The 21,751-nt window shown below is 36.2% G+C and overlaps 2 protein-coding genes across 9 annotated transcripts; one reads left to right on the top strand and one right to left on the bottom strand.

Annotated features, from left to right (window-relative positions):
• Window positions 1–1,313: 1,313 nt before the first annotated feature.
• Window positions 1,314–11,596, top strand: LOC131553164 (testicular haploid expressed gene protein-like). Of its 8 annotated transcripts, XR_009274123.1 has the most exons (9): window positions 1,326–1,611; window positions 1,712–1,742; window positions 1,830–1,886; window positions 2,068–2,196; window positions 3,789–3,911; window positions 5,145–5,286; window positions 5,405–5,565; window positions 8,052–8,525; window positions 8,854–11,596. XR_009274123.1 is itself a non-coding variant. In XM_058797577.1 (8 exons), the coding sequence occupies exons 1-8, from the start codon at window positions 1,602–1,604 to the stop codon at window positions 8,272–8,274; spliced, it is 867 nt and encodes a 288-aa protein (XP_058653560.1). In that variant the 5' UTR covers window positions 1,314–1,601; the 3' UTR covers window positions 8,275–11,596. The 8 variants fall into 8 exon arrangements, 7 of the variants coding, with proteins under 7 accessions (XP_058653560.1, XP_058653558.1, XP_058653562.1 ...); XM_058797577.1 differs by having other exon boundaries at window positions 1,314–1,611; window positions 5,414–5,565; window positions 8,052–11,596; XM_058797575.1 differs by having other exon boundaries at window positions 8,052–11,596.
• A 145-nt stretch (window positions 11,597–11,741) lies between these two features.
• hopx (HOP homeobox) lies at window positions 11,742–16,201 on the bottom strand. Its single transcript, XM_058797584.1, has 2 exons — window positions 15,872–16,201; window positions 11,742–12,289 (listed from the first exon to the last, which is right to left on the bottom strand). The coding sequence occupies exons 1-2, from the start codon at window positions 16,031–16,033 to the stop codon at window positions 12,212–12,214; spliced, it is 240 nt and encodes a 79-aa protein (XP_058653567.1). The 5' UTR covers window positions 16,034–16,201; the 3' UTR covers window positions 11,742–12,211.
• Window positions 16,202–21,751: the final 5,550 nt, after the last annotated feature.

The raw sequence follows: 21,751 nt of genomic DNA, 5'->3' as shown, positions 1-21,751 counted from the left end.
TTATTTATTTATTATTATTATTTTTAACTATGTAACAGTATTCATTGTTTTCAACAGATTTTCTCTTTGTTGTCAAAAATGAACATTTTTGAACTGCAGGATTTAGACTTATTCTTACTAGTCCCACAGTCTTTTCAGTGACTGGGATGGGCTTGCCTTGTGCTGCAGATCCTCTCAAATCGGGAATGCAGCTGTGAGACTGCCACTCTTAGCTCATTTTCAATGTCCAGCTTTGATCTGTATTTTGTCTTGATTGAGGCAACTGCAGAAAACCCTATCTCACATAGGTAGGATGTGGCAAAAGGAAGGAGTATTGCCAGGGCTCTCCTGCCCAGCAATGGGTAGTCCTTTTCCACTCCAATCCAAAATGCAGCCAATGCCTTGGACTTAAACTGAAGCCTTGTTGTTGAATCAGAGGTGACATCAATGGCCGAAACCAAAACTGCTTTGTAATAATTATTTATTATTTTATTAAATAATATTAAGTCATTTTTGTAAGACTTTTTAATTTAACTCAATTTTAATGATACTGAATTTAAAAATCACAAGCCAATAAAATAACCACGTTTATTGAAAGTAACACAAAATTGGACAGAAAATATAGCCTATTAATATTAAATATCAATCAATATATTATTTTTATTCAGTTCTATGAAACCGAATCGGATATAACTTTTTTTATAGTCCTACAAAACTATTATTATCGGAGCACGTGAGCAGAGCATCGCGTCACGAGAGGGTGGCGTCATTTTACCACCGTTGTGCAGTACATCTGTACTACAGCATGTTACATCACAATAGCGCTATTGCAAAAAGGAACAAGTATACATTGAAATTTTCTGTTGGCGCGTTATTTGAGAGGACTTTGCTTTGCGCACATTCATAGAGCGGAATATTCAGCGGAGTGTCACGGCGGCAGTGATTAGAGAGAGAGAGAGAGAGAGTGCGCGCTGAATACTGCCGGGCGGCTCGGCAGATATTTTCGGCTCATTGGACCGTTTTTCTCTTTTGAAATTTCGGTGCGTCCCTATAAATATCGGCTGACTGTATATACACTAGCCTTGCCGCGCCCCCCTTATCATAACTCCGCGCCCCCCAGTTTGGGAACCACTGTTCTAGATGATAAGATACTTTAATTGGTTTATGCTGCAACTTGCTGACTTGTCAGTAAGAATAGTCTGGAATCCAAATGTCTGTGCATTAATTTTGTAACTTGACGTTTCTGTCTTTAAATGTCTTTTTAATGCCAGAAATCAAGTGAAGATTTGATCAAATTGGTGAGGGACTTTTGATAACCATTAAATATTAATTGAAATGACTGAATGTGTTTGTCATTTTTGTAACAAAAATCCCGCAATGTTACTTTTTAGCATCAATGACATCTTTTTTAGAATCTTTAGAATTGCTGGAATCTTATTTCCTGTTTTGTTTATGATGTCATGGTCTGTTCAGGCTGATTTCAGCTCTTCTTTGATGACAGAGCAGGACCATGTGACTTTGGTTGTCACAGTAACAGCTTCCTTGGCAACAGGCGGTCTCTATTGTGACATTCAGTAAGCTTTTAGTTTCCCAGGATTCCTTGGGGTCTGTACCTGGACAGAATGGACTCGGGTAAAGTCTGCTTTTAAAACAAAGCCTAAATATGGTCTCGTGTTATTTTTATTGAAAAATAGGTTAATATGATTTTTTGTTTGTTTTCTATTTCTGAAAGAGCCTGAATTTAAGTCATCCCATTTGGATAGGTATGTATAATAATAAAAAATGAGTTTTTCTCTTTCATTTCTTTATCATTTGTATTTTTAAGAAACTGATAACATGTTTGCTTGTAGGATTTCATTTCTAGCTCAACCAAAGAAGTCCAAGACGGTTTGGGCTACAACACCTTGGTACAACTTTTTTTATGTACTTTAATTTGATTATAATCTGAAATTATATTGTCAACCAAAAGTACAAATATAGGCTTAGGTTTTTCAGCATTACCCAAATATCCAAGTAAATAAAATAAAAGCGTCGTTTCATCCCTTGATCCAGCTGACTCCTCTGTTGTGCTTGTGTTGCGGGACTCAGGATACTGACCTGGGGAAACCAGGAATCGATACGGCCGCTGTCCCGCTCCGCAATGCAAGCCGTTCCGAGCCCCAGAATAAAGGCTCTGGCCCAGCCTAAGAAAGACTTCTGCCTCCAGATCCAGCTCAGGTAGCGAGAAACAGCACATCAACAAATGTCTTAAAATTTTCTTTTTATTTAGTTCTCATGTATATGTACAGTACTGTTCAACTCAATGTCCTGCATTTATTACATTTTATTTAATTTTCCTATAGTAGTATACATTTACATGGTCACATCATTTACTCATCCTGAAGTTGATGAACAAAAGAATATATTTTCAAAAAAAAAAAAAAGAAAAGAGGGTTCCATTGACTTCTATAGTATTTTGTTCCATACTACGGAAGTCATTGGGGACCGTCTGTTTGGTGACCAGTATTCTTCAAAATATCTTCGACTTCAGCAGAAAGAAGAAACTCATACAGGTTTGGAATAACACAGGTGAGTAAATTTAAGAATTTTTATTTTTAGGTGAACTATCAAGTGTCGACTGACAGTCCCACCTACTGGCTGGAACAGGTACTGTTTAAATACCAGCTAAATAAGGGCTTGAAACTGCTGTGAGCTAAAAGAACAGACTGTTCACACAGAACCTGTTTGTGTTTTTAAAAACGCGAACAAAATGGAAAAGAGCGCAAAATCGAGGTGTGTTAAACACCATACAGCCATTAAATCACCAATAAAAGTTTTTGTTTACATAGTGTGTGTGTGCTATATATAAATACACATACAGTGTGTATATAAATAAATAATTTTTCTTGAATATATGCATGCATGTGTATACATAAATATACACCGCACACATATGTAAACAAAAGCTTATTTTGGATGCAATTAATCGTTTCACAGCACTATTCACTGTATTTTTATCAAATAAATGCAACCTTGGTAAACATAAGAGACTTGTTTCAAAAACATTACATAATCTTACCAACCCCAGTTTTTTTTAATGATACTTTAAAATGAAGACAGTTGTGTGAGCTCAGGTTTAGCTGTTTCAGCTTATACGGAAGGAACTTTTAGGTTAATAATGAATGAGTTGAGGTCAGCATTCAGAATCAAGCATGTGCCCTATACCTTTTAGTGGAAATGAGAAAGCAATCCACAATTCCTGCCATTCATGTTTGGATGCTTTGTGTCATGCAAGTGTACAGGTCATACTTTACACCATATCTCATAATTTGATCAAATATGCTATCAAAAGTAATTAGGTTACTCATTTCCTAGCAGTTCCCTGCTGCGTTTATCAAGAAACACTGATTTCTTTCTTACCGACAAATTCCTCATTCATATTACGAGGAAAAAGTGCATTAAAACTCTCACTTTCTCTGCCCAACTGCCCCTTTTCCACCCAGCAGTCCGGTTAAAGACGCCCGAGTCCTCTGAATGAGCAGGTTGTGTCTGAAGCCAGAGGGAGTTTATGAGATAATGGATAAAATGAATTTGGTTCTCTGAGTCCAGCTCGCAAGAACGTTTCCAGCCACGTTCTTCACCAGAGAGCATAACAATCACTCTTATAAAAGACCAAGCTGAGAAATATGGGTGTGATTAGCATAAACACTCTCCCAATCCTGGTTTCACTTGTTCCTAGCGAGCATCCTGTAACACTCGTCCTATTGTCTTGTTTGAAAAGGCGGATTTTCTCTCGGATGTCAGACGTTCCCTCTACAATCTTCCTGCAGGAAAGAGGAAGAGGAGGAGAGAAGGATGAAGATCTCCCGCCCTTCTTCTCATGCAGTGCAGTACGAGAACGTTGTGCGTCTAGCGACTCCCAAAACCCGAGGAAGAAGCGCCCAGGAAGTGAAGTAAGAGGTCAAAAGAGAACCTGGACACATTCATGAGATCTTTCCAGAACTAAAATTAGCTCCTGCTGAGGAGGAAGCCAAAATTCAACATCTGTGTTTTCAGTAGCTGTGTCTGTGTGTGTCTGTGTGTGTGAGAGAGAGAGAGAGAGAAAATGCTGTGAGACAATAGACCACTGTCTGGTGTGTAACCTCTGGCAAGTCTTGTGTTTGACCACAGAGGTCTTTTTTAAATCTTAAATCACAATCTCAGATCTGGGCCCAATTTCATCTCCAAGCTGTTTTACAGACAAACATATTGAGTCAGTTTTGTAGTATAATTTTGTTTATGAAGACTTCATGTCATTTATATTTTGTGGTAAATAAATCGTCTGCATGCAGGCCATTATGTTCATTTCTGGATATGTTCAACCTTTGGATTTTTGTTACATAACATCTTGAAAACGTGCGCTGTGAGCTAGAAGAAAGCTTTGATTCTTATCAAAGCAAACACAGCAGATGATGTTTGCAGGTCTTGTTATAGATAAGTTGCCATATATGGGGAAAAAAAAGTGCGCGAGTTATCAGCAAAACCTAAAAAAAAAAAAAAAAAAACATTTCCATTACTTGAAATAAACGTTAATTGAAAGAAATATAAAACAAACTTTTTAAAGTTTTTCAGCTAGTTGCTAAAGGCATGTATAAGGTCTTTTAAATATGTTTGTGTTGTATGAGGCAACAGAAACATATTTAATGTATTTAGTATGTTTAACATGTTTAGGAAAATCTCAAATCTGTGTTCAGATTTGCTCGGAAACCATTTAAAATGTTTTTGAAATAAGTCTATTAAGATCACCAAGACTCCATTTATTTGATAAAAAAAAATACAGTAATATTGTGAAATATTATTACTGTTTCAAATACGGTTTTCTATTTTAATATATTCTATTAAAATCTGAATTTTCAGCATCATTACTCCAGTCTTCAGTGTCACATGGTCCTTCAGAAGTTATTCTAATATGCTGATTTGCTGCTCAAGAAACATTTTTTTATTATTATTATTATTATTATTATCATCATCATCATCAATGTTGAAAACAGTTGTGCTGCTTCATATTTTTGTGGAAATAGTGATACATTTTCTACAGGATTATATGATGAATAGAAAGTCCAAAAGAACAGCATTCTAAATGCCTTTAATTTTAAATAAATTTTAATGCATTCTTGCTGAACAAAAGTATTCATTTCTTTCTGTAGTTCTCCTCACTCATTGTTATGCGAGCATGACTGTCCCATCTGGCACGTGAGTCCCAGTGTAAGGAACGTGGTCATCTCACCTCGAATCCTTCGGCTGGCCAACCCCAAAACCAACCACCCCATCTTCACCAGCAACAGACAGGTCTGAACTTACAGGAGCAACATCGTTTTTAACCCAAGAACTGGTGCTTAATTCATTGTGAGGCCAAGTTTTACATATTCAAACCCCATTCACATTGGCTTTGGGTGTTTGTGTGCAGAATGTGCAGACATTCATCTCATATGCAGCTCAAACAGCCAAGATGACGTCCAGACTTGAGCAGCTCTCACTGCCCAAACTAAGAAAGAACAGACACTTCTACGACCCTGGACGACCAGAGAGTCCAATCCGAACTGTAAGAGACACTGTGCTTAACCTCAGGTTATTGCCATTCCTATCCCCAGTTTTAACATGGGGTAAAGGAACATTTCACATTTGTTTTCACATTTATAATTTAGAGACAGGTTTAGCACCGCTTTTAACCTGGATTATAAGTGCAGGATCAGCACCGCAATTCCTGTGTTAACCCAGCATTGCGGTACCAAACTGTACGGTGAAAGTGAGAAACATGCATGTACCTCATATTAACGTGCTTTTGACAGTCATGGAAAACCATGCATTGTATAAACAGTCGTTTCAGTTTCTGAGGAGAAAAATGTCAGATGGTGACAAAAAATGCGTCTTGTGGAGTGGAAAAAGTCAAAATTCAGGACAAACTTAACAGCAGTCTGCAATTTATAATATGAAAATGCACAATACTAGAGCCTTTATGTAAATAGGTTGTGTGCTGCATTTGTCCAATCAGTGACATTGACAGCACAAATATGCAGATAAGAATGGGGTTAACCCCAAGATAACCCTTTATTCATTTTATCCAGGTTTTAAGCCCGAACACACTGCACGATTTTTGCCTGTCCCAGACGAAAGATTGGCATCGTGAAACAATCGTGGCGATTTCTGTGATCGTGGCTCCTAATCGGTGGTCCTGTGTCATACAGTGAGAGAGGTTCAAAGACGGCCATTGTCACGGTCTTGCAACCAAAGATAGCCTACGAGTCAATAGGTGTCATCATTGTACAGTCTACAAACACACGAGAGCCAAGTTTATTAGATGCATGTCGCACAGTGTGACATGCAGTGATCTTATAGAATTGCTAAAATCGTGCAGTGTGTCTTGGGCTTTAGAATGACCCAGGGTTAACTACTTCAACTGAGTGTGAAAACCCCTGTAGAAGTTGTACTGTGTATGTATAAATTGTAAATGAAACCAATATTGTTCACAAAAAAAAACACTATACAGATTGACCAACCAGAATCAAGTATGTCAGGCCCTGTTTACACCTGGTATTAAATGGTTAGTTCACCCAAAAATGAAAATTCGGTCATTAATTACTCACCCTCATGTCATTCCAAACCCGCAAGACCTTCGTTCCATCTTCGGAACACAAATTAAGATATTTTTGATGGAATCTGAGAGCTTTCTGACCCTCCCATATAGACAGCAAAGCAACTACCACGTTCAAGACCCAGAAAGGTACTAAGGACATCATTAAAATAGTCCATGTGACAGTGGCTCAACCATAATTTTATGAAGCTACGAGAATACTTTGTGCTCAAAGAAAACAAAAATAATGAGTTTATTCAACAATTTCTTCTCTGCCATGTCAGTCTTCGATGCATGTTCACGAGAGTACCACGATGCATGAGTGTGATGCTACTGACGCAGGAGCCGGTGTTCTGACTTAAAACCTGGACGCGCTGCACCTTGTTTACAAGCAGAGGAAGACACACGCTGTACATGTCTTCGTAAACATGTCTGAAGATTTCAACAGAGAGGATGACTTGCAATTTTTTGCCCAGCCTTACTTATTTGAATCAGAATATACAGATGATGAACAAAGTGATATGGATGTCCTACATCAGAACGCCGGCTCCTGCATCAGCAGCAACACACTCATGCATCATGGTACTCCGAAACCGAAACAAAGAAGAAATTGTTGAATAAAGTCGTTATTGTCGTTTTCTTTGCACACAAAAAGTATTCTTGTAGCTTAAAAAAACGGTTGAACCACTGATGTCACATGGACTATTTTATCGATGTCCTCCTTACTAGGTTTCGGAGCACTGAACGTGTCAGTTGCGTTGCTGTCTATGCGGCATCAGAAAGCCCTCAAACTTAATAAAAAATATCTTAATGTGTGTTCCAAAGATGAACGAAGGTCTTACGGGTTTGGAACGACAAGAGGGTGAGTAATTAATGACAGAATTTTCATTTTTGGGTGAACTATCCCTTAAGATGCGTTTGTCAATCTAATCACAAGTGGGCAATGCTAACTACGGGTCTGAAACATTGAGCTTGTCCACTTTTTTACCACTTCCAGAGATGGTAAAAAATTCATTCAACCGGATTGCTTTCATAGTGTAGATGGTCACATGGTTGAATGCATTCAAACAGTTACCAAAACAGCGATCAAAAACCGCCTCCTCTCTGCCTACTTATCTGTTAAACATTGAAACAAAAATTTGGTTTGAAAAAGCATAAAGTTCTAACACAAACCCACAGCGTTCAGCGTAGCTTTGCGGGTATCAATGAAGAAATAAAAGCTGCTGCTCTCCATATCGTTTTTGGAACCACATACCTCGAGTAAGCAAGGTTTGGGATTATAATCAACCGAAAGCTCAGGGTTTAGCTGACGGTAAGTTAACCGTGCTTTCTGGAATGTGAAGGTGTGAACAGGGCCTTTAGAGAAAAATAAAATATAAAACTGTTGGTCACTTTTTCTGTTGTTTTTGTTTGTAGTACGACATGATATTTGTCTGGACTTCCAATTGTGGATTGATTCAGCCGTTTTTGGTTTCTCTTACAGGTGTCTAGAGGAGCAAGAATCGCCACGGCGAGTGCCCGAATCCAAGCTTTATCCACTCCTAAAGCCCTCTCTAAAGATTACATCCCACCCAGAGAACCAACATGGCAGCCCTGAGAAAACAAGACAGACCACAAAGCTGTGGTTTCCAGCCTATTCATCATCTGCAGTTATTGTATTTTGTCACTTTCTCACCACCTTCCTTTTCCTATCAGGAACTTGTTGATTGGTTGTTGCTTTCGCTCTGGTTTTCTAATCAGTCTCAGATTTTGACTCTGGACTACTTTTGACTGAAATTTAAGTACTACATTATTCTTAGCCTTCTGCCAAACCCTCCTGGCTCCTCAAACAGGACTCTGTGTTTTACGCCTATAGTGTTTCCAGATTGTCTCTTTTTTTGGATTTCTGTCTAGCCGCCGCTTTCTGTGAGAAAATGTAAGAGTATCAGCATTATCAGCATCTGGTTTGAACATCGGTGTAAGTTTTCTTGCCTGGACTTTCTTTCTACACATTCACCTAGATTACACTTCTATACTAGAATCATGTGAATTAATAAAAAAAAAAAAGTGTATGTATGCATGTATGCATGCATATACAGGTGCATCTCAATAAATTAGAATGTCGTGGAAAAGTTCACTTATTTCAGTAATTCAACTCAAATTGGGAAACTCATGTATTAAATAAATTCAATGCACACAGACTGAAGTAGTTTAAGTCTTTGGTTCTTTTAATTGTGATTTAGGCGCAGCTGAAATCAATCAATGGTCACTATGGTCATTGAACCAGCTTTTGGTATCTTTGGCAGTGTGGGCAGGTGCCAAGTCCTGCTGGAAAATGAAGTCAGCATCTCCATAAAGCTTGTCAACAGAAGGAAGCATGAAGTGCTCTAAAATCTCCTGGTAGATGCCTGCATTGACTGTGGACATCAGAAAACACAGTGGACCAACACCAGCAGATGACATGGCAGCCCAAATCATCACTGACTGTGGAAACTTCACACTGGACTTCAAGCAACATGGATTCTGTGCCTCTCCACTCTTCCTTCAGACTCTGGGACCTTGATTTCCAAATGAAATGCAAAATTTACTTTCATCTGAAAAGAGGACTTTGGACCACTGAGCAACAGTCAGTTCTTTTTCTCCACAGCCCAGTTAAGATGCTTCTGACGTTGTCTCTGGTTCAGAAGTGGCTTGGTAGCCCTTTTCCTGAAGACGTCTGAGCGTGGTGACTCTTGATGCACTGACTCCAGCTTCAGTTCACGCCTTGTGAAGCTTTCACAAGTGTTTGAATCAGCTTTGCTTAACAGTATTCTCAAGCTTGCAGTCATCCCTGTTGCTTGTGCACCTTTTCCTACCCAAATTCTTCCTTCCAGTCAACTTTGCATTTAATATGCTTTGATACAGCACTCTGTAAACAGCCACACCTTTCAGTAATGACCTTCTGTGACTTACCCTCTTTGTGGAGGTGTTCAATGTTCGTCTTCTGGATCATTGCCAAGTCAGCAGTCTTCTCCATTATTGTGGTTTCAAAGAACAAGAGATACCCAGAATTTATACTGTAGGGATGGTCATTAATTTAAACTCAAATGCAAGTATTCTAATATTTTGAGATACTGATTTTTGACTTTCATGAGCTGAAAGCTCTAATCATCAAAATAAAAAAAAAAAAAACTTTTGAAATGTTTTACTTTACATGCAATGAATCTAAAATATATGAAAGTTTCACTTTTTGAAATGTTACAAGAAAAAATGAACTTTTTCACGACATTCTAATTTATTGAGATGCACCTGTATGTGTATGCATGCATATATATATATATCTGTGTGTATTGGCAAGTATTTCAATAGTTCCATTGTATTTACGGTTAAAAAATAAACCACTTTAAAAAAAAAAAAAAAAAAAAGTAAATCTTAAGCATAATCACCATGGATTATGCCTTGTGATTCTTTAATTGAAAATGAGTTAGCAGTAACTCAAAAACGGTCACATTTTAGCATGTGTTTGAACCCCGTACAGTTGCTCATGGCACTAGAGGAGCCAGTTGGACCCCAGATCAGTCCAGTTTTCCTTTCTATTTTCTCAAAGTCTTTCCTGTTCCCATGATCCTCCTCTAACTCTCTCTCTGACCCATGGGTGACAGATTCCACTTTAGTCTGTCGAGTTGTCGTGGTAACACACAATGCCACGGCTCTCCATCAGCCATTCAGATTCAGTAAACAGATCTAGTTCCTCTCACTGTATTAACTCATCAAACAGAACCGAGTCAGAACCCCATCAGGCGGATTTAGAGGTGAAAGATTCACGTATAAATAACATCAGTGATCAAATGGGGGAGGTATTCTGACATAGGTTTAAAATAATAAAACTAAATATTGTGGTTCTACCTTGTTGCTTGCAACCCTTTTTTTTTTTACGGTGTTGCAGATATGTATTACCAACCAGGGAGCCCAAAGAGCCTCAAACAGAGACCAAAAACAACAAACCTGTGGATTATTGTGATGTTTTTATCAGCTGTCTGGACTCTCATTCTGACGGCACCCATTCACTGCAGAGGATCCAGCCTTTTACAAATCTGCTCCCATGAAGAAACAAATTCATCTACTGTACATCTTGGATGACCTAAGGGACGATGTGGAAGGAAAACTATATAATACAAAAAAATTAAATAAAGTAGATGAAGCGAGTCAAGAGAACCAGCCAGCGCTGTGATTTGGCCACTTCAGAGGCACGCTAGTCTACCGCAAGAACTTTTAAAGCCTCTCTAAACCGGCGCAGCTGAAATCAATCAAACCCTCCTCAGCTGAATGCTGAGTGTTCTGATTGGTGCAGGAGGGGGCGGAGACTAGTGCAATCAACCAATGACAATGCGAGCTAGTAGCTCAATACATTGCTCTCTTTCTTTCACTCATATGGATTTTTATTTATTTATTTATTTTTATTTACCAAAATTTCTTACAATGCCTAAAGTTTCATATTTTTTATAGGGTTCTAGCTGTATTATTTTAATATATTCCAGGATATGCCAGGAAAGTTGCTGCAGTGTTTGTGTTCAGCTTAGCATCTGCACTGCAGTCAAATGAACATGTTTGTTTTTCCGTTGAGGGTGTGGGATGTTTTTTTCACGCCCCACTGCTCAAACACACACACACACACACACACACACACACATATACCACTGCAGTCAGCTGCACTCTGCCAACCATGTAAAAGTTGCCTCATCTGTTCATCCTTTGCTTACTTGGATGTGCTTAAGGATTTGAATATTTTATGAAACGCTGCCATCAGCGTTTGAGTCTGCCTGAGGCTTCTCACTCCATTCACTGTTTTTCACATGGACTCTGTTGTTTAGTCGACTCTTCCACCATCCTTGTCATCAGGATTTCATTTTTAAACCTCTTTTGCTGTCCAGGTTTTCAGATACATTCAGAACAAGCTCCCAGAAAAAATGTAGGCTATTGTTCAGATGTTGCTCTTTCATATATGAAACTTAACTTGAGATATCAGGCATAATTCTCCAATAATTCCTTTTAAGAAATAAAGAGAGAAACAAATTGCCACACAGTAAATGAAATGTGGCATTTTCATACTAATCTTTGACTTCTGAATGCAGATAATATTATCTGAGCACAGTTTGAAACATTATTTGAGATTACTGTGGTCTATTTTTGTGGGAGAAAAACTGAGAAGACATGCTAATTTGTTCTCCATTTAATCTCATATTAGTGTTTAGCACAAACAATTGAGATGATAAAGAGATATTTATTTGTTATATTTTTAGGTTCATAAATAAAGACATTTACCGCTTTTCTATGTTTCTCAACTGCATGATGATTCTCATAATGAGAAAGCAAACAAGCTCTATACTAAATATTCAACACATGAAATCAAACCCTGAAAATAATACAGATGTCACTTTTTATATACAGATGCTTACATTTAGTTTATTTACTTACATTTAATAGTTATTAAGGCAATAAAAATAGGCTATATGGCATACACTTTGCAAAAGATTACAACTTGGATAAAATTTTAAAAAATAAAATAAGACCCATAGCGGTCTTTAAACTTTAGAGAACATCCTCAAATAAGAAAAGAGAGACAGTGAGATGGTCTACTGAACAATCACTGGAGCAGAGAGAGAAAAACAACATGAAGATCTTCCATCAGTCCTTCACTGATCCCAGTTCAGCAGGCAGACCTTCTGCTTTCCTCCACAGAGCGTTTCGCATCCTGAACCATTTCTACAGGACAGAGAGAAAGAGAGAGATTAGGTTGATTGTAGCTGAATTTTTATATTTTCTGAAAACTGGAGTGGTGACTGCAATATGTTTTCAATAGGTATGTTTACCATTTTTTTGTCAGTTGGAATAAATCCGATTTCAGATTCTGAAAGTTGTTTATATGAGCACAAGGCAATTTTAAAGTAGTCAGATTCAAGTGTTTACATTGCTTCAGGTCCACAGGTCTAAATTTATTTCAGATCAAACTCAGTCAGATTAACAGGTGTTTTCATGAAGGTTTTTCCGCTTAGGCCATCAATCTGATTGTAAATGGATTATTTGAATACATGCAAATGTAGCTAATGTTATCCATTTCAGCACAAGTTGTGAAACATTTGACTTATGAAACTGAGTAAATATTTCACTTTTACACACACACACACTAATCCTAGAATATCCTAAATTAGCTGATTTTCATAGAAACAGACAGTTGCACAACAGCTCTGAGTTACAGTACAATGATCTTTAACACTAGCATTGCAACACACTTGCAAAACTGTCAGTGTTTCACATAACAAACCATGAGAGTATATAAAAAGCTCTGTATAAAATCCCCTTCTTTGGTAGGGTGACTATATACATCCGCTTTTTTCTGATTTCCAAATTGCATAAAATGTCCTATAGTTTTCAGACTTGCTAAAGGACTGCAGAGAGACCATCAACAGGAAAACAAAGCCAAACCTAAGACATTTTAGGCAGTTAAGAGGCGCAGTCATGCTATTTTTGGTAATATTTTGTTTGTTTGCCTAAAAAACACAAACACGCCACTATTGTTCAGAAGAAGAACAGCAAAAACTGTGTGCACTGCATTTCTGTGTTTGTCTGAACAGCAGAAATCAGGCAGCGCTGCTCATCTTCACCTCACAGGTTTTAGTGCAGCATAGCGTTTGATTCTGAACCAAATTCTTTACATCAGAGTATCCACCCATCACTGACCCTACAGCACATACACACAGAGTCTGTGTTTACTAGCCAACACAGCGAGCAGGCACAACCGGTTTACAGAGAGAGAAAGAGAGGTGCACACCTGTTCCTCATACCGCACCCTTTGCGTTTAAGTTTTCTTAGCATTAAAATAATGCAAAGTGGTGATATAATTTCCGCAAGAACCAGGACAGAGTTTGTTATTCAAACCAATTTTGTCTGGGTCATAATTTGCCTATGAAATAAAGCCATAGATGAGGCACTGCGCTTTGCTTTCATGGTGACATTTTCATGGCAATTTTGCACATTTATTGTCTTGAAAAACGATCATATGGGGTTATTATGGGTTTTGAAAAGTCTTAATTCACGCTTCCACAAATTAAGGCCTTAAAAAGTCTTAAGTCAGAGCAGAAATCAGAGTCATGGCATATATCTAAGCATCCTTAAATCAAGATGCATTTATTTAAGATGCAAAAAGAGTATAAGAAGTCTCTGTTTTCTGAAAGAATTTTTCAAATTAAATATATACCTGACAAAGGTGTATGAAAACTTGTTTTCACTTTGAATTAAACTCACTTCATTTTGATCAATTTCACAGAAAACAAGACATCAAGTCATTTTGCTTCTCAAGTAAATGTGTCTTGATTTAAGAATCTTTATACATTTGAATGGGAAAACAATGCAAAGTACCTGAGAATAAACGTCACTTTTTTTGCTGTGTGACCAGAAGGTGGTTTGAAGCAGAGCAAGTCAAGCCATAAGCTATTTCTTTGAGTTGCTTATCCTTGTTTTGGAAACCATAGGTTGTTTTTACTTGAATAGAAAGTTGAAAAGAATAGCTTTTTTAGCAATTTAATGCATCCTTTCCAAATAAAAGTATTCATTTCTTTCCAAAACCCCCTATAAATCTTTAACGTTATATGGTATATTAAATATTACTTGAGTGAATACATTTAAGCACACTGTATACATTCACACACCCCTAAAATGGTGAATTGCTAAGCCTGTTCTATTGTGTAGGATGATTTATCTCAAAGGCGTTCACATTTTGTATAAATGCACTTGGTTTTTCACAATCATAGTGACAGAAACAGACCAGCCTCGAGAAGGAATGTGTTTCCAGTAAAATCCTGGCTAACTTCACGCTGTCAGCACTGAAGTGTTGCTCACAAGCTCTGAAGTATCTATTAGATAGTGTAAGTAGCCACATTACAGCATTACTAACTGCCCCATTACATAATGACTCCTGTGTGGGTTTTTCATCAAAATGAGTGTGTTTAGAAATCAGACACAATGCGTTTGAACATGTTGACCATATCCGTAAGAGGGAAGGCGCATCCGGAGGCACACTGGGTCACCTATTGTGCTCCAATGCTCTGTTTATGGTCAGTGTCAGCTCTCCATTCACAAGCCTTTGGTTTTTAACGCTGTCAGTGTGTTATTTTGAGCTGGTGACAGCAAAACAGGAATGAAGACAATGCATGAGAGAAGCTTGCATCATGGGTAATGTGGCTTTGTGGTTAAAGATCTCATGTGTTCACTGTGTTCAAAGTTGTAAGCTGACACCCCAGAAGAATTGATCCATGCACTTTCATTGTGCAATTAAGAGTTTTAACCTCCAGAGGGACTCAGTCTGTATAAGTTAAGTCACTTTGAGCAATGAAAAACTCCTCTCTGGAAGCATTATTATTTACTTTAACATTTATTGCTGTCATTAACTTTCCCTAAAGTCAGGCAGGTCGTTATTCAATAAAGGCTCATAAACCATATGGCACAGCCAACCATGTTGATTGAACCACTGGTGTACACTGGTATTACTATATTTTTAGACACACACCATAGTATTATTATGTTTTTAACATTTGTAATTACATCGAGATGTAAATGCCATGGTACAATCCCATCTTACAAAAACATGTATGCTAATATATTATTACATTAATTATTATTAACTATTAATTATTATTGTTTTTAGAACGTTCAAAACATCCAGTTTTATAAATGTTATAAAAATACAAATTACATTTTTTTTTTTTAATTGGTTATTTTAACGTCAGGTCAGAGAAAACATTAAGGAAGGTTCAATTTTATCATTTTGCAAACATTATATGAACGTTATTTTGGATATTCTCTAAACTAGTAGGCTTGCAAGTATAGCCTAAAGTTGAAAAAAAAGAGACTTGTGTCAAAAATGCTTCATAATGTTTTTGTGCAAACGTTTTGAAAAATAACTTCAATAGAAGTAACTTTGAGATAATCTTGTCAGAACGTCGTCAGCCAAAGTTCAGGGAACATTATATTGCAATTCCTAGTCATTTTTGAAAGGTGCATTTTATATTATTATTATTATTATTATTATTAAAAATGTACTTTTAATTATAAATATGTTTGTATTAAGACAATTCTGCCTACATTAAAATATTGAAAAATGAATAAGAATTAAAAGAATTTTAAAAAATAAAAGCGACAAAACAAAACGCGAGCGCTCCCATTCGACCAATCAGAAAGAAGTGGCAAAACCGCAACGCTCCCAATCGGCCAATCAACGTGACGCGTTTTCCAAGCGTCGCGTCGCGTCGCCAGATAGCGCTGTAGATGAGGATCTCTTGATAAACTCACCGCTGTCTCCTCTTCGCTGAGCCCACACTCCGCTGCGATCAGCATCAGCGTGGCGTCGTCGGGATGTTTGCTGACCTTCGTGAAATTCTCCTCCAGAACTTTAATCTGATCCTCCGCTAAATGCATCCCGAACATCGCCATCGCGTTTCCACTCGCGCTCATGTTTCGACTCCAAACAGACAAACGGACTGGAAACTAAAATCACAGCTCGACTGATGCCAGCCTCAGCGTCCCATGCAAATAAAGTCCAAAGTCGATAAAGAAGCGGCAGCCTCCACGAGGAAATGCTGTGTGAAAGGGAAAGCACAAAGTCAGTGTGAGATGCGCGAAGTGGTCTGCGCTGAGTGAGGCGTCAGAAGTGAGTACAGTACCTGATAATGACCAAACTCCATCTGCTCTCAGCTCTGAGCTTTCACTGCATTATGTAATGCCCTGCGGGTGACGTCACAGCGGGGCAGAATCTGACAGACCTTTGAAAGTACCTCAATGAGCTCATGCTGTGCTTACCTCATAAAACCTGGCCATTTGACCTAAAAATCAATCCATATTTTATGTGTATTTTTTACCCCTTCTCATTACCATGACAAAATATAATAATAATAATAATTATTATTATATTTATTAAATATATGAATAAATAACAACAACAACAACAACAAAAATATAAGAATTATTATTAATTATTATCATTATTATTATTAAAAACACGTTGGACATATATTACGGTAAAAAAAAATATTACAGTAAATTAGTTTTAATATCAATTCAATGTAAATTTTACAACAAAACGTACCTTGATGTATAAAAGCTTTAAAATAGTATAGAATTGCTATTAAATTATTATTATTATCATCATATATTTCATGTATTTACCATATTAATATTTATTTAATATATCAAAAATATTTGTAGTGGTATTGTAGTGTACTTTAAATTAATATGTAATTGTTATTAAATAGATGAGTAAATTAATAATAATTATTATTATATTTATTGTATGTAATATAATCATTTAACAAAACATTTATTATTATTATTACTTCATGTAACATATTAATATTTATTTAATATATTAATAATATTTATAGTAGTATAGTAGTGTACTTTAAAATAGTAAGTAATTGTTATTAAATAGATAAGTATGAATAATAATTATTATTTTGTTGATTGTATTTAATATAATCAGATTTACAAACATTTATTATTATTATTACTTCACGTAACATATTAATATTTATTTAATATATTAATTAACATTTATAGTAGTATAGTAGTGTACTTTAAAAATAATATGATTGTTATTAAATAGATAAGTATGAATAATAATGTATGTAATATAATCATTTAGCAAAATATTTATTATTATTATCGATTTAATGTACTTAATATATTAATATTTATTAAATATATTAATAAATAATATTTATAGTAGTATTGTATAATAGTGTTTTTTTTGTGTGTGTGTTTTTTTTGCTGAGCTTGCTCACGTGAAATATGAAACTCATACAGGCTGTCCAGCAGTTGTCAGCAATTTGATCATATCTAGTTTGTACAGATACAGTTGATACAGTTGAAATTGATTATCTCTCTATCTCTCTTCCATCTCAGGTAAATTCAGCTAAATTCAACCCCCTGGATGTTTTTACAGATCGGTAATGGGAAGGCAGCAGTTGACAGCACTGGACTGTGAAGCATCAGAAGAATGCTGAGCGGTGAGTTCTCTGAAACAGAAACACCAGTCTGTCATGTCCTGAAAACACATGTCTGCTGTAGAGGAGCCTGCGGCGTTTGTCAGAGGAGACTTCTGTGGAGGGGGAGAGGAAATGGGGGCGCAGACTCCCACAAAGAGACCACTGGACCCTCAGGACTGATTATATATCACTTTACATGCTACACAAACCCTATAGAGTAAGCATACACACACACACACACACACACACACATCCTCATTCTGTGGAGCTGCATTCTTTCAGCAGTTATAACTTTGATAGCGTTTTTATTAGTTGATGTCTGGAGTTGTTTAAAAGAGTAGATTTTCATAAAATATGTCATCTTTTTCAGTGCTGCTTTCATGATGATATGTGATATAATTTGATCTGCTTGTGTCAGATTCACCTGCCCCAGTGTAACACACGACTCTTGCCACTTGCAGGTCACTAGTGGAACTACAATAACATATAGTTTTATAGTATTTATTAATATTTTAAATTAGCTTTTATTATGATATTTTGCATTTTCATTTTATTTTTAGTTTAAGTTTTAGTAATTTTATGTGCTTTTTCATTTTTATTTTTTCTACTCATTTTTATTTCAGTTTAGTACTTCATTTGATTTTTTTTAGTTAGTTTCAATTTCATTTGTGTCATTGAGACTATAGTTTTTATTGATATTTTGAATTAATTTTTATTTATATATATTATTTTTTATAATTTTTGTGTTGTTATATTATATATAGTTAAATAGTTTTATTTGATTTCAGTTAAATTTTATTTGCCAAGGCAACATTTCTCAAGTTTTTTTTCAAAGTTAAACTTTTTCATCTAATATTTATATTTAATTTAATTTTTAATAGTTTAATTTCAGTTCTAGTTCTAGTTTAGAATCTAATTCTCTTTAAGATTAAGTTCTGTTTAAATTCTTTTTTTTGTTTTTTGTTTTTTTATATAATCTTAACAGACACACAGGGAAAGTGAATTGTTATGTAAGCTGTCAAAGTGGTTGCTAGGGTGTTCTGGATTGTTGCTAGGTGATCTCTATGATGTTTTAGATCTTGCTATACTTGTTTACTCACATGTGTGAAATAACTATAGTCCCCCAATGATCAGTTGCATTAATTTATCATATATTTATGCTTAAACTGTTACATGTAAATGGAAGCTAAAAAAACCTGTGGCAAAGTGGGTCATGAAACTGATGCTCGTCCTTCACTTTTGAGCCGGAAACAAAACAGAATCAATACAGATGACTCAAAATACTGTCTTTTATTTCTTTGGCATTGTATTGATTCCTGCCCTTTTGGGATAATTTCTACACCTCCTTTAATCCAAGTGTTTTTCTGTTGCCTGAGGAGAGGGTGTTGGGCTTGAATGACTCACAGTTTTGTTTTCTGAAGCTCTTTGAAAAGGTTTGCGTAACAGTGTCCATACTTGCTCCTGTGATCCCGTCTTTAACCTGGAGGAGTGCTTTCTGCTCACGCTCTGAGATGTGCGGAAATGCCCTGTAATATATAATGAGAGCTTTTCATAAGTCAAAATGCTGTTAAAGCGATACTGTGTCTCAGAATAATGTTGGAGGAACACAGGCAGATGCAGAAGGTCACGCGTTTGTTAACACTATTAATGTGTTTACTGTATAAGGGTGGAGAGGTGAGTGTATGCATAGGGAGGAGATGAGGTGTGGACGTCCAGGATGAATCTTTGGCAACATTAGTTAGAGAGAAGATGATTTTAATCAGGTGTGTTTATGGATGCTTATAGTTAGTCAGCAGGGTGGAGGAGAAGAGCACATATTCAGCATATGATTTCATTTTATCAGACACAATATAGCGAAAATAAAAAGGTGTGTTTCAATTGAATCTAATACCTTTATGAAAACGTGTGCCTCAAATAAATCATGAAATAAATTGATTTGTAAGATAGTGTAGAGTATATTTCAGAGTATAATGTATAAAGGCCTATAAATTAAATATATAACAAATAAATATATTATAAATGAAATATAATTAATCAATTATAATTCAGATGTGTAATTTACAGTCATGGCCAAAAATATCGGCACCCTTGGTAAATATGATTAAAGAAGGCTGTGAAAATTAACCTGCATTGTTAATTCTTTTGATCTTTTATTTGATAAAAGATCAAAAGTAATAAGATAATAAGAATTTAAAATGGGGGGGAAATATCATTATGAAATAAAAAAATTTCTCTAATACACATTGGCCACAATTAATGCCACCTTTTTATTCAACACTTTTTGAAACCTTCGTTTGCCAGTTTAACAGCTCTAAATGTTCTCCTATAATGCCTGATGAGGTTAGAGAACACCTGACAAGAGATCAGAGACCATTCCTTCATCCAGAATCACTCCAGACCCTTTAGATTCCCAGCTCCATATTGGTGCTTCTTCTCTTCAGTTCACCACTCATGTTCTATAGGGTTCAGGTCAGAGGACTGGAATGGCCAGCAGAAGCTTGGTTTTGTGCTCAGTGACACATTTTTGTGTTGTTTTTGAGGTTTGTGTTTGGATTATTGTACGGTTGGAAGATCCAAACATGGCCCATTATAAGATTTCTAACAGAGTCAGTCACTTATTGATTTATCCATTGGTATTTGATAGAGTCCATGATGCCATGTGTCTAAACAAGATGTCCAGGACGTCCAGCGGAAATATAGGCCCACAACATCAAAAATACAGCAGTATATTTCATTGTACACATGGGGTACTTTTTATCCCTTTGTTCACCAAACCCATCTTGAGTGTTTGCTGCTAAAAAGCTAATTTTTTAGTTTCATCTGACCATAGAAGCCAGTGTTTTGTTTTTGGATGAGCTAGGAGAATTTTTCTTGAAACCCTCCCAAACAACATGTGGTGATGTAGGTGTCACGGTGCACACAGCAGAAAGGAACGAGGAACACGGAGACGAGGATAAACTTCAAAATAATAGTCTTTAATGATGACATCAAGACAGGGCAAGACAAGGCAAGGTTAACACAGACAGGAACACCGGGGAATAACGAGTAGACCAGACGAAAACTAACTAAACAGGCAGGAACTAAATACACATGACAATTACTGATAATGACTAAAACACAGCTGGACAAGACTTAACTAATAATCACACTTAACAAGGACAGGAACAAGACCAAATATGGAAACACGAGGCGGGAACACATGACACACACGACAGAGGACTGACAGTAGGTGCTGTTTGACAATTTTTTTTTTTAAGGTTTTCTGACCCCGAGACTCAACTATTTTCTGCAATTCTCCAGCTGTGGTCCTTGGAGAGTCTTTAGCCACTCAAACGCTCCTTCTCACCGCGCATTAGGACGATATAGACGCATGTCCTCTTCCAGGCAGTTTCGTAACATTTTATGTCCATTGGAAATTCTTAATTATTGCCCTGATGGTGGAAATGGGAATTTTCACTGCTCTAGCTCTTTTCTTAAAGCCACTTCACTAATTTGTGAAGCTTTTGCTGCACATCAGAAATATATTCTTTGGTTTTTCTCATTGTGATGGATGATTAAGGGAATTTGGGCTTTGTTTTCCCTCCTATTTATATTTCTGTGAAACAGGACGCTATGGCTGCATAATATCATGTTCATAATCACCCTGGAGCGCTCAAAATTATGAATATGAATGGGAACATACTAAAGAGATATTTTACTATTTTATGTCTAGGGGTGCCAATAATTGTGTCCAACGTGTATTTGAGAAAAATATTTATTTCATAATGATATTTCCCCCCATTTTAAATTCGTATTATCCAATGAAAGGTTCGATTTTTGTGAATTTTTAAAATAAAAGATCAAAAGGATTAACAATGCAGATTAATTTCCATAGCCTTCTTTGATCATATTTACCAAGGGTGCCGATATTTTTGGCCATGACTGAATGTCTAACTTAATTAATAAATACAATAAATATATGATAAATATAGTAATATTTTATCAAATTATTCAGCCATGTGTTTATTTATGGTTAATTTTATTATTTGCATTGGCCAATAATAATGCACATTTTTGGCTTTTGAGTAATTATAGAATAGAATAATTTATAAATATGTATAAATTATAATTAATTATTGAAATTTAATTCATAACTTATATAAAAATATCTATAAATTATATGCACACCAAATAAATGATAATCTATAAA

This window comes from Onychostoma macrolepis, chromosome 14 (genome assembly GCF_012432095.1).
Source record: "Onychostoma macrolepis isolate SWU-2019 chromosome 14, ASM1243209v1, whole genome shotgun sequence".
NCBI classification, from domain to species: Eukaryota; Metazoa; Chordata; class Actinopteri; order Cypriniformes; family Cyprinidae; genus Onychostoma; species Onychostoma macrolepis.
This window is presented reverse-complemented; position numbering and strand designations above follow the sequence as displayed.